Raw genomic sequence first — 11,987 nt, forward strand, 5'->3', positions numbered from 1 at the left:
ACCCATTGGGGAAAACAAAAAGTAGTAGTCTAGAAAGTTCAAACATTCTCAACACCATCTCTCCCAAGGATCAGGATCTTGCTCTCCATTCTGACCTCCACCCACCATCCCCGCGTGACCATTCGTCGAGCGAGCTCGCGAACTCTGCTCCAAATCTCGACACCTCTGTCTCCCACAACATACCCCAGGAAATTCCTTTCAACAGTACCGATAGCTTCATCGCCAGGCCGGAGGACACGGAGTCCTGCGAAGCCGGGAACACTATCAATGGGACGCCATTTCTCAGCCCCAGAGGAAGACAGGACGAGCTCGGCTTCCTCGCCGGGTTCGACTAGGGCATAGTCAAAGTGGGACCAGAAGGTAGGGTCCGACTTGAGGAGAGGGGATTCGGTTTTATCGTAGTTCCAGATTGGCGAGTCGGACTGACTGGTGGGGAACTGGAGGAAGCGGGTCACGCCAGTTTGGCAGGCCAGATTGCCAAGGTAAACTGATACATTGGCGGCGTTGTCTGAGGGAGGGATAGCATGGTTGTGGAGGGCGTGGAGGGCGTGTGCGCCGGGGTAGTTGGCGGAGGAGGCGGGCAGAAGGACGAAAGTGGAGACGATGAAGGAAGCTAGGGTTGAGGCTAGCAGGGCCAGGGAGAGGAGACAGTAGATTATTGATTTGGCGCGATGTGTCCAGATGTAGGAGGCGCCTTGAGCGGAGACCGCGGTGAGGGCAGGGATGGTATAGATGACGAAACGCCATTCCTTGTGGGGCTGGGCGCTGTAGATGGCGAGGAAAACAAGAGATGGAATGAGGAGAGATGCTGCGACGGAGCGGGTGGCGGGTTGCAGAAGCGAGATGGGAATGCCAACAAGATAAGTCAGAGGGTTGAGGAGGAGACGAGGAACGGCGTTGATGAAGTAAAAGTACCACGGGTCAATGCCCCAGGCTGACGCTTGACCGTGGATGACATTGAACTTGAACGCCTCGAATTCGGGCCACAGGGGAAATTGCTGCCAGAAGAAAGAATCCACGACCACAGTCGTGGTTAGGCCGATGACAAGGCCCACGATCCCGGCGGGAATGATCTCGTGCAGGATGCTGATACGGCGGGTCGCGAAGAGGAAGATCGTGTTGGTTGCGAGGAAGATGGCAAGCTCAGAGCGAAAGATAATGCCAGCTACTGTCAGCAGACACAGAGCGAGTCGCGAGCGCCTTCGATACGCTGCGGTAGACAGTGATGGCTCTGGAAGAAGGTAACGCAAAGCTAGGGTGGTCATCCCAAATGCGAACATGTTTGAGAGCGTCCGCGACGCATAGTATAGAACGTGAAATTGGCTGCTCTGGAACAAAAGGTACCAGATGGCAGTGGTCTTGCCGGCAGTACGCCGTAGACCTCCCGCAAATGACAGCAACGAAGCGGCATTAAATAGACCTAAGATAGCTCGAACTGAAGACATGATCCCTTAGCCATCGACCACACAGCGTAGAAGACAGCTTGCGCACTACTCACCAAGTAATTGCCTGTCGACAGAGTGCTGCAGCCCAATGAACGGCCGCGCCAGACCGGTCAGCAGCGCGGCGCCGACGAATGTCCGAGGAACAGCACCAGGAAAGGTGAAATGGTCATAATCCGCACGAAGTGTCTCGCTGACATTGCTCGTGGGAATCCCGTATGCCAGAATATCATGAATGGCTTGTATATGGAAAGACTCCTCTACCTTAGTGTATGGCGCAACGACCAAATGGAGGAGAATGAGGGCGGGCACTGCGGCGAGGAGCAGCACGTAGACTGGAGACAGGTCAATTGGTTTATTATCTTGACAAGAATGAATATAGCACTTACCAGCATCTCTACCACTCATGACGACCCTAATATTCCCAGCTTGCGGGGATACAGTCGTGTTCAATGCATAAAAGGAGCCAAGTAGGTCGAAGTATGAAGACAGATGGCCAAAATCACATGAGTGGGTGGAGTGCCTGCCTGCCTTCCCGCAACTTCCCTTCCCATTTCCGCCGTCATTCCAACACCACTCACTATCTCAAGTACACACTCTCTCCCTCTCCGCTTCCACCGATCATCAACCTCAACCTCGCACCACCACATCTCCCTCGACACACCTGCAAACCTCCCGCCAAGATGTTTTTCTTCGGCCTAGGGAAACTCTTCTACGGTCCGTCCCCTACTCTTTCCAGTCACCAATCCACAATCCATTGAGCAAGCCGAAAATCCGCAGCCCGGAACTAACCATCGCGTCTTCCTGTCTCCGCAGTCGTCATCCTCTTCATCAACTCCCTGGCCATCCTCTCCGAGGACCGTTTCCTCGCCAGAAGTACGTCCACATAAGTCCGAGTCCCTCCCCCGGGAACTTCTCAACGCTCCACACCCCCCTCTCTCTCTCTGGGACCTCCTCAGCAAGCTAACCAAGCTCCCTCCCCCCCCAAAGTCGGCTGGGGCCGCATGCAAGCCGATCCAGCCTTCGGCGCAACCTACGACAACACCAGCGTCAAGGCCAAAACCATCAATCTGATCGCCAGTGTCCGGACCGTCATGCGAAGTACGTCCTTCTCCCCCACCATACCAAACAAAAAATAAAAATAAAAGAGCCCAAGCTACACACGAGCATACCCCCCTCGCGCAAACCCCTCATCTCCCGCACTACACCGCGAGTACAATAACCAAACTAACCTCTACCTTCCCCCTCTCTCCAACGGAGAAAAGGGGAATCTGTATACAGTACCCTTAATCGTGATCAATACCATCGTCATCATCTACGAGCTTATCCTGGGTTAACCGATCCACACCAAAAAAAAAGCATTCGTCTTTGTCACAGCTCTCTCGAATTTTTTCTTAACCCGCAATTCACGAATCCCGATTTGTTATGTATACCTTGCCTCCTACATATTTTTATACTACATTCAGCAGCGAATATTCTACGAGGTGTTTCCCTTTGCTTTTTTTCGCCGGTTCGGTGGTGTGTGGGGTTAAGGAATTGAGTAACAACAAGGAATGATACATGACGAGAATAGAAATGACAGTTGTTCTTTATCTCGCTTGGTATGGGGTATACACCTATATGTGATTTCGAGATTTGAATGGATGGATCCCGCGGGTGATGGGAGCTGTAGGAACTGATATCACTGCGGTCGGAGTCTATCTGCAAGGATGCTGGGCGCAAGCGGTTATAGATCAGCAGCAGGGCCTTGCCTGATGGTGGTTGTGTCGGTCCCTTGTAAGGCGCGAGGATGGGCGAGAAAGAGACAGCATTATTCAAATACCCTACAGAAAGAAAGCACCTTTCGCATACATATCACATTGATTTCAAGGTCTATATACTGCGCGTACCCGCAAGTCTTGGCCCAGGCGAGTTCCATGCATGATATGTCCAGTCGAGGTGAAGCGTAGGCGTGAAGTGCCACGCCTGTGTTCAAAGGGGGAATGATGCGCCCGCCTGACTTTTGGTCGAGGACCTGCGAATATATCCTCCCGCGAACCAGTTGATAACACGAATTGAGCATCCACTCCCTCATGTCATCTTCCCTGAGTAAAAACAATTAGGACAGAAACACTTTCGCCGAACGCCCCAATTGCCCAGTGGTGTGACCCAGGCATGGGTATCACAGGGAGATGAAATCAGAGAACAAGAAAAAGGAAGAGATGAAGAGAAGGCTAAATCAACATGCAGACCGAAGTGATTTGGTCAATGCAAAAAGATGCAGGCAGGTAGGAGCTGGCAGAATGACAATCGTGCAAATAAAACAGAAACCGGATCCCTGTCGTTGACGCGCAGTCCTTTCCGTATGCATGATAGGGATGGGCCACGTCGTCAAAGTCAAAATGAATCCGGTCTGGAAGGCAATGGTGATGATACATGGAGAAAAGGAATATGTACGACAGAAATGCGTCTTTTATGTGCAAAGAAAAGTGTAGATCTGATACACGTGGTGACGAGTAACAGGCCCTCATGTTCACCATCATGTTCACGAAAGAATGCTGAAGGACTTCTTTCTAATGCTGAAACTCCGCCATTTCCCATGAGTCTGTCGATCGCTCTTAGGGCTCTTAAGAGAATCCGGATCATCGTCGTGAGGAACCAGAAGTGTATCGGGAGGCGTTATCTTCTGAGGAGACAAGGGTTGGAGTGGCTCAGGTGGCATATTGCTTGAACTGGACGTCTCGGAATTGGGCACTGCGGGGGAGCCGGACGATGACGCCCGACTTTCCTTGTCCTTGCCCAGTCTCTGGCTGAAGCTCTTGCTGCCTCGTTTGAGTCGGCTCAATCCACCACTCTTGCCACTGTCATTGCGTCGGTCTTCATCGGCCTTAGACGCTCGGCTGGCCTCGATCGCAGCCTTAATCTCAGCTTCCTCGCGCCGCTGGTTCTCTTTGTTCTCCTTGAACCGAGCTTCTTGCTCCTTCCGGCGCTGCTTTTCTAGCTCTTTTTCGGCTGCTTTCCGTTCCTTTTCCTCCTTGGCCCTTTCCTTCTTAGATTGGACGTCACTCTTCTTGGGGCTCAGTGGTCGCGTGTGGACCTCAGGAATCGGGGGCACCGGAGGGGGCACGGCTGCCGGACTATGCGGAGGAACGGCTTCGGCGCCGATGTGCTCGGTGTGAGTCGGAAGCTGAGGCGCCGTCGGGGCGCGTTTCAGGCCTGTGAATCGGTGAGGGTCCTCTTGCGAGGGGATTTGCGATGCACTATGAACATGAGATAGCGCGGGCGGTGAGATGAATCCATTCTGCTTCACGGCGACCTCGTTCAAATTGAGATCTGCCATGGTGGCATTGAGATCCTCCTGTTCTTGTTCCTTCATAACAGCCTCCATAGTGGTTTCCTGGTAGAACAAAACGTAGGCGCAGGCGAGTCCGGGTTTATCTCCGAAGAAGTTACGCACGTAGTTCTTGTCCACAGGCTCCACCATCTCATCATCAAAGAGCAACCATCCGCGATCCTGCGTCTTGATAATAGCCACATAGTGACCGTGGTAGGGACCGCCTCCAATATGTACCACGACTGCATACAGCTCGTACAATCGGTCGGGATCCTCCGCATCGTCCGTTGTGTTGAAAAGACGCAGGTGATACGGGTAGACGACTCGGTGAAACAACTTCTGCAGTTTTTGCAAGTCCTCCGTGTATTTAAAGCGCTTGAGATGGAGAGCCAAGATGCGGGGAAGACGTTTGATTTTCATCCGTTTTTCTGCCTCCTGCAGACCGCCACAATTGTCACAGTGGAATTTATTCCGCTCGCAGAGCATCTCTTCTGCGGAGAATTTCCTCAAACACGAGGTAACCGACGAATGCTGTTCAAGATCTACCGATAGATCTAGGAAGATCTCATCTCGCTGAGAGACGTTCTCGCAGGTCAGACATTGTGTTTCGGACGTTAAAGTTCCTTCGAACAACTCGTGCACCCATCGCGTAGTGTTGGGGGTCTTGGAACCAGAACTTAATGATTGTTGTGAGGATTCCATGCTTTCGGGGGGTGGCAAGCTCTTCTCGGGCTGCTTCATGGCCTCCGCTTCGACATTCGCTACCACCTCGTTCAGTAAAAGGATCAAGAACTCATGGGCATCCTGATGCATGGCAGTCCGAAACATCTCATGGTCCCGACGGAGGAGTTCCAACAAGCGCTGTGGTCTTGTTATACCAAGACGAGCCTGACTCGCCACGATCGACTCAAATATATCCTTCAGCGATGTGAATAGCGACTCTGACATTCCGTAGCTGGCTGAATTGTTCGTGGTTTCTAGAAGGGGGAGAGTCTGTAAGGCCATCTTCTTCTTGTATTCCGGTGAGTCTTTATCTTCGGGTTTTTGTGGCTGATTCGGGGGCGCCCCCGGACGTTGTGGCGTAGCAGCCCTCTGCTTCTCTGCTTGTGCCTCCGCTTCCATATTAGCAGCCGGGTTTTGGTAATGAAGGTTTTTGGCCAATGCGGCTTCCAGGTTCTCTATCGGTGTTCTGGTGGGATAGTTTATAACGGCTTCTCGGAATGGTACTGAATAATAGAGACATTGTAATATCGAGTTACAGTAACTATTCGCAAGCATTAGTGATCCAGTCACTTGGGGTCTATGCGATCACTTGAGGTAAGTAGACCGGCAGCCGGGCGCCAACAACTCACCATGTATTTCCGAACTAGACGAGAGAAGTCTATCAGCAAGGATTCCAAGAGCAAGATGTTTTAGACGCAGACTTACATTCTCCATCGCAAAGAACTTATCACTGCCATCCTCTCGGATCGATCCCAAATCCTGGAGCATTTTCTCTAGCGGGGTCATCGTCGGCGCCTGGGGTTCTTTCTTGGTGGGAGGCGCCCCAACCGAAGGCGTGGGTCCCTGGGGACAAGACGGTTAACATTCGTCATTTGATAGTGGTGAGGACAAAGGCATTGAATGAATGAATCCTCGTCCGGCCGCGACCGTTAAGCGCCTTCAGTGAACGGAACGAGACAACATGACTCTCGGGCATGGAACTAGAGCGATTGCACCACTGGGAAAGCATATACTGAACCAGCCAGGCACAGACGAGTGGGAGACGATGGGCCGGGAAGAATCCAGAAAGCCAGGCCGACCAGGATAAAGACTCACCACATCTCTCCGGAAACTCCTCAGAAAAGACCCCATGATTATCGCACAATCTCGTGAATCCTAATTCAGCCTCATCGGGCAACTGACGGTGGGAAACCGAAGCTGACACCCGGACCAGAAAAGAGAGCGGCAATGAGCAAGTTCGTCGGACCACGCGCGGATCGGGGAGTGTCAGCAGACAGGATCGAGAAGGCAAGCAGAAGTGATCCTCGAGAAGTCGCGTTATAGGATTCCGGTGATGGTTGTCGACAGGAACCAGGTAGAAGATTTAGCAGTGCGCGGAACCGACCAGAGTTGTTGCAGGACTGGGGCCTGGATATGTGGATTGCGAGAGCGTGGAATGGGGCGGAAACGTGAACGGGCGGCGGATTCGAGAAAAGGTGGAGAAAGACCGCGATCCGAGTCGGAGACGAGGGAACCGAGAATAGTGGCGGCGTAAAGAAGGGCGAGAGAGATTGGGAGCGGAAGAGAGTGAGCGAGGGGAGAGAGTGAGAGAGTGGGATAGAGAAATGAGAATTGGGGAGAGATGAGAAGGTGGGCAAGACAGACAGGCAAGCAGGCAGGCGGGCAGTCAGTCAGTAAGTGAAGATGGCGGGAATCCCCAGGCTTGTCTGTCAGGAACCCTTTCCTTAGTCACAGCCTCGAAGCACCAACGAAGTATGTTATAGTTCGGTTCCCGTACAGAGTGGCCAACTTAGAGAGAAACTCTTTTGCCTGTTCGTATCGTACGTACGGTATGGACCCGGTATGGGTATCGTTCCATCTTAATTGTCCTACTCAATCAAGTACTGTACTGTGTACTGTATCTCACCCTGGCGGGCCTGAGCGGTCATACTTTGGGACTCGATGAGGAAATGAGGGGAAAAGAGGAGAGATTCGATTAGATTTGCTACTACGTACAGTACATGAATTATGCTGAGACTCTCAATCGTCTCATTGATAATTATCTCTTATGCCTATGTGACTGATTCCATGACCAGACCTCAATGGATGGGGCAGGAAAAGCTGGGCCGCTGTCGGTGAACGTGGGAGAATCGGTTTTGGCGGCATCTGTCGGTTCAGTCGGTAAGTTATCTTCCCTTCCTCTTCCATTCCCACCTTAACTCCGCTCTTTCACCGATTGCTGCTGATTAACGCGCCAGAGGAAGGAACTAGAAATCAGACTAAGTGACCCCTTCCATCAACTAGATCAGAGGGAGGAGAACAATCCCGATCGTTTCCTTCATTCCAATGTTTTCTTGATTCCTGGTTTCTCACTCAAGAGGGAGGAGGGGAGAGAGGGGGAAAGCCGGATTGTCACGTTGATGTGGTCCGGGACATTCGAATCTCTACGTCAGTCAACTAAGGACTTGGTTTTAAGCTCCTCCACCAGACAATGAAACATGGACGTGCGCGAGGCCCGATCTCGATGTTCAATGGCCACAGGCAAACATCTCTGGAGCACATCCACCCGGTGGCCGGTCGGACTGCTGGCAGCCCAGCACCCTCCGCCCAATAAGTGTCTACTTGTTCGGTCAGACCAACTACACATATGTAATTAATCACCGGGGAATTCCAGTCAGCAGCCCTGCAGCCTACGAAGGGCTACACAGGCTACACATGTTTACCAACGGCTCGACGTTGTGTGACAGTCTCTTAAACCAGGACGTCGTGGTATGCACCACCATCAGGCCCATTGGGGCAGGTCGCAGAACAAAGCACAGCAGAGAGCAACCAGAAAGTAAGGGTGACCTTCTAGAGCTGGGCGAAGCGATCCTTCGGATAATATAGCACGCATCATCAGGTGTAGCCAAAGGTTGCGGCCGGGGTTGCATCGACCTCGCCATCCCCAGATTATGATAGGTTGCCAGCCCATTGGCATGGCCTAGACACCAATGATCCATCGCAACCGCCCGAATGCTATCAAGATACAGTCCGGCCGAGCGACTGACCTGCAGCTGCAAGTATGAGCACCCAAACAAGATCGTTGGACTACCTCGCCACGCCCTTCTCCGGTTTGATGCAGATGAACAAAAGGAGAGGGATCGGAATATTGACCACGAATGACAAGCCATGGGATTTTGCCCTAGGCAGCGGGACGAAATGCAGTGCGTGATTTTGGTTACCTCCCTGGGGCCTGTCCTAGCGGGCGTCCTTGGCGGGCGGCTTCAGTGCTGGTGGCCACTCTTAGCGGTCGTAATTAAGGAGTAACGAGGGTGAGTTTGACATCCCAGGGATAGACAGCTAAACATAGGAATGATAAGGGGGAGGGAGGCACGAAGGTAACCTGTTGGACGGAGGTCGAGTATTCCGGTTGAAAGCGTTCAAGAAGGTACAGTACACCTGAGAGCAGTGAACACTCTCGACACATGCAGGGTAATCGCACACCTTTCTACCCCTATGGATGGACGGTTGGTCTGGAAGACTTCCACTCAGATACGGAGTGAGAATCTCGAGATCCTCTCTTTTTCTTCTTCTTCTCCTCCTCCTCCTCCTCCTCCTCCTCCCCGACCGCGGAAGCCGTTACCAACGTCATACCTTACGGTTCTGTGGAACGGTAAGGTAATGTAAGATGGTACACCAGAACCACGTGGAAACACCAGGATCATCAAAGGGCCAGCAGACCAATCGAGATCATTGCAGCTCCCCACCATTCCCCATCACCCCAGCATTTGAGATACTAGCGTCATACGCATGCTGAGGGGAAGACTCGTATAACATTAGCCGTCTCTCCTCCTGGGATCCAGATATACCGGTACGTATTCATGTACTCATCTACCAAGAGACCAGCCACTCGTGTCTGTTACCGCTTTCGAAAAGTGTGCCCTGCCAGGATGGATAAATGCATGGGCATGCATGGCTGGTTGCATGCTGATGTCAAACTCAAATCAGGCTTCTATATCCGACTCGGGATAGCATAGCCACGACCCCACGAGTCTGGTCTGCGTTTCATCCTTGGGGCACTCTGCGGTTTCATCTTGTTTTGACAGCGGTGTCACCGGTGTCACGCAAACCGGTAGGGAAATGCTGGACCGATACTCTACAAGAAGAGAGATAGTCCATCATGATGGTCCTGATAAGCAGACCACTTATGGATAAGTTAGAGTGGATTAATCAGTCCAAGCAGAATCGTCCCAGTTGTTAACCCCCACCTGTGCTGGAGCAGCACTAAGCCAATCGGTGTGAATTCCCACGCAGGCCCCGCAAAAGTCTGACTGCTCTTACTCTTACCGTACTGGTACATACATGAATGTACCTGACTTCGGTTTCTGACTCCGTACAGACCGTCTGTCTGTCAGTGACTCGGTCACATCACCCCATGCACCTGCGCCCCTCTTCCCATCCCGCCAATGAAGCTTACTATGTGGATGGACCCCATTCTTTCCATTTCCCGCAAAGGATGGGGGGAAGCACGAGACTCTCATTCCAATGGTTGAGTAAGAGAGTGATACTGTCAGCCTGCGTCAGTGTCCAATGTCGAAAAAAAAGCATTGGTGAGCGGTGGTTCTCATGTCCTCACCAATGGTAATCATGGATTGAGTAAGCCACGGCCAAAATAATACGCGCTAAGTAATGGAGAACCACACGACACGGCAACTTACTAGGAACTGTAGGCTCGTTGCTTATAATCCAATTCTATTCCGATAAGATTCAATTTCTTGACTAAATTTCGAACTAGATATTCATTCTGAGTTGATGCTGCATAAGATGATTGACGAAGTAGAAAATTTCCAGATTTCCCTCAGAAGCATAAGCACAGTCGGCAATAAGAACTGAAACACAACGCACGAGTGCGCAAGATCGATGAATCGACTTTCCCCAAAGTCTAAGGGATTGGTTTCGACCACCGAATCAGTCAACGATCTCAACCACCCCGACGATATCTAGATAGTCCTTCAAAGCCGGGTCGTCTCTCCGCACTTTCATCCCTCTCATCAGCCATGGGTCCATGAACAGATCCAAGATCGTAGGACAGACTCTGGGATCCCACTGCAGTGCTCGACGCAGCCACCGCAGGAAGCCCTCCAGGTCCTCGCCATCGATATCGGCCGCGGCTTGTTCGAGACTTCGGTCCGGATAGCGACCAGGTCTGTCCAGTTCCCGTTAGCATCCCAGAAAAGATGACTATAGGTTCCCTGACGGGTGAACTCGCGAGGGGCGTGCCCGAGAAGAGCAACCAACTCCGCGATGTGGGCGCATCGTCCCAATGACCGTCCTTCCTGTGATTCGTGATCAACAGGCGGGTACTGATAGAGTCCCAAGCCTATTTCCCCGGAGAGGCCCATATCAGTAACAGGGATCATCAAATCTCATAGAGTCCGCGAAATGGAGCCGGGAAAGCGTGGTTTTGGAAGACTTACCAACATCCCAACCCCCCAGCTATCAACTTTGTAGTCCCAGCTCGGAAAGCCCAGAATAACCTCAGGGGCACGGTGAAAGTCCGGCATGATCGTCCCGCAATTGTGCTTGTCGCCGAATCATGTTTCTCCGAAATCGTACAAGCACGGGGAGTCCCCTTCCTGTAGGGAATAATTTTGGGGTATAGATGGTTCGATTTTTGAGGATTTTCCGTGGCAACCGGTATTTTATCGCAGTTTCCTCGTACTTAGACATTCTGGCCGGAGAAGCCGCCGGCAGAAGTAGGTTTCCCATCTGAAGATCTAGATGATGAAAGTCAGTGCCGGTTACCCCCTGGGTTTGGAAGTCACTGAGACCGTTAGAAGAAGGGAGTCAAAGCAATACCAGTATGGATTAGGTGGCTCCCCTGATGCAGGAAGTCTAAAGCATATAAGTCTCTCCGGATCAATGGCTTGGCTTGATCGAGTCTTGGGACGGGATCTATGACACCAAGGTTGCGTCCAATCTCATCTAGCTCGAGCAGGCTCATCCCGAGAAGCTCATGGACTAGACATGCGTGACGACCGATGGGACCCTGAAGGAAGAAATGATCGAGGAGTTTGCGGATGTCCGTTTGGCCGGGGTGGTCGGTCTCTATGTATTAGGCACCGATTCATGTTCCGTTCCTCGACCCAATATATAGACCTTGAGGACAAGGTGGGTCACTCGCTTGTTTCCAGGCACAACTTCAGTAAAATGACCTAACTCTCTAATCGCTGTTTTACATCTGAACTTACACGAGATCGCGAGCCAGCCAGACGGTCGAGGAACCACCGTATCCAATCTTAGAGACCACCTGATACCTATCATTCATGATCTCCCCTTGTTCCACCGGGTAGTATGACTCCGGGGTATAGCTTGGTAAGGTCTCTTCTTCGATCTTGGTGGATGCGTCGATTAATTCACAGCCAGAGGTCGAAAGGTGGATGTCCATCGCATGGTGGGCATGTCTGCAAGGGTGGATGCATGGGTACGTCGAACACAGTTCGCTGTGGGTGTTCCTCGAGATACAACATCTGTCAGGATTTCTCGAGTCA

General features: G+C 51.9%; 4 protein-coding genes across 4 annotated transcripts; 1 reads left to right on the top strand and 3 right to left on the bottom strand.

Annotated features, from left to right (window-relative positions):
• Window positions 1–38: 38 nt before the first annotated feature.
• Window positions 39–1,850, bottom strand: ASPACDRAFT_45187 (dolichyl-P-Man:Man(7)GlcNAc(2)-PP-dolichol alpha-1,6-mannosyltransferase; the record flags this gene model as incomplete). Its single annotated transcript, XM_020201566.1, has 3 exons — window positions 39–1,435; window positions 1,499–1,777; window positions 1,832–1,850. The coding sequence occupies 3 exons, from the start codon at window positions 1,848–1,850 to the stop codon at window positions 39–41; spliced, it is 1,695 nt and encodes a 564-aa protein (XP_020054227.1).
• Window positions 1,851–2,125: 275 nt separating this feature from the next.
• Window positions 2,126–2,581, top strand: ASPACDRAFT_45188 (YOS1 family protein; the record flags this gene model as incomplete). Its single annotated transcript, XM_020201567.1, has 3 exons — window positions 2,126–2,159; window positions 2,259–2,318; window positions 2,433–2,581. 3 exons carry the CDS (start codon window positions 2,126–2,128, stop codon window positions 2,579–2,581), a joined length of 243 nt encoding a protein of 80 aa, XP_020054228.1.
• Window positions 2,582–3,966: 1,385 nt separating this feature from the next.
• creB (ubiquitin C-terminal hydrolase CreB) lies at window positions 3,967–6,264 on the bottom strand (the record flags this gene model as incomplete). The annotated part of the gene is made up of 3 exons (XM_020201568.1): window positions 3,967–6,019; window positions 6,108–6,121; window positions 6,184–6,264. 3 exons carry the CDS (start codon window positions 6,262–6,264, stop codon window positions 3,967–3,969), a joined length of 2,148 nt encoding a protein of 715 aa, XP_020054229.1.
• Window positions 6,265–10,190: 3,926 nt separating this feature from the next.
• Window positions 10,191–11,884, bottom strand: ASPACDRAFT_1857911 (uncharacterized protein; the record flags this gene model as incomplete). Its single annotated transcript, XM_020197578.1, has 2 exons — window positions 10,191–10,642; window positions 11,688–11,884. 2 exons carry the CDS (start codon window positions 11,882–11,884, stop codon window positions 10,405–10,407), a joined length of 435 nt encoding a protein of 144 aa, XP_020054230.1. The 3' UTR covers window positions 10,191–10,404.
• Between the last annotated feature and the right edge of the window lie 103 nt (window positions 11,885–11,987).

This window comes from Aspergillus aculeatus (assembly GCF_001890905.1).
Source record: "Aspergillus aculeatus ATCC 16872 unplaced genomic scaffold ASPACscaffold_12, whole genome shotgun sequence".
Taxonomy (NCBI): Eukaryota; Fungi; Ascomycota; class Eurotiomycetes; order Eurotiales; family Aspergillaceae; genus Aspergillus; species Aspergillus aculeatus.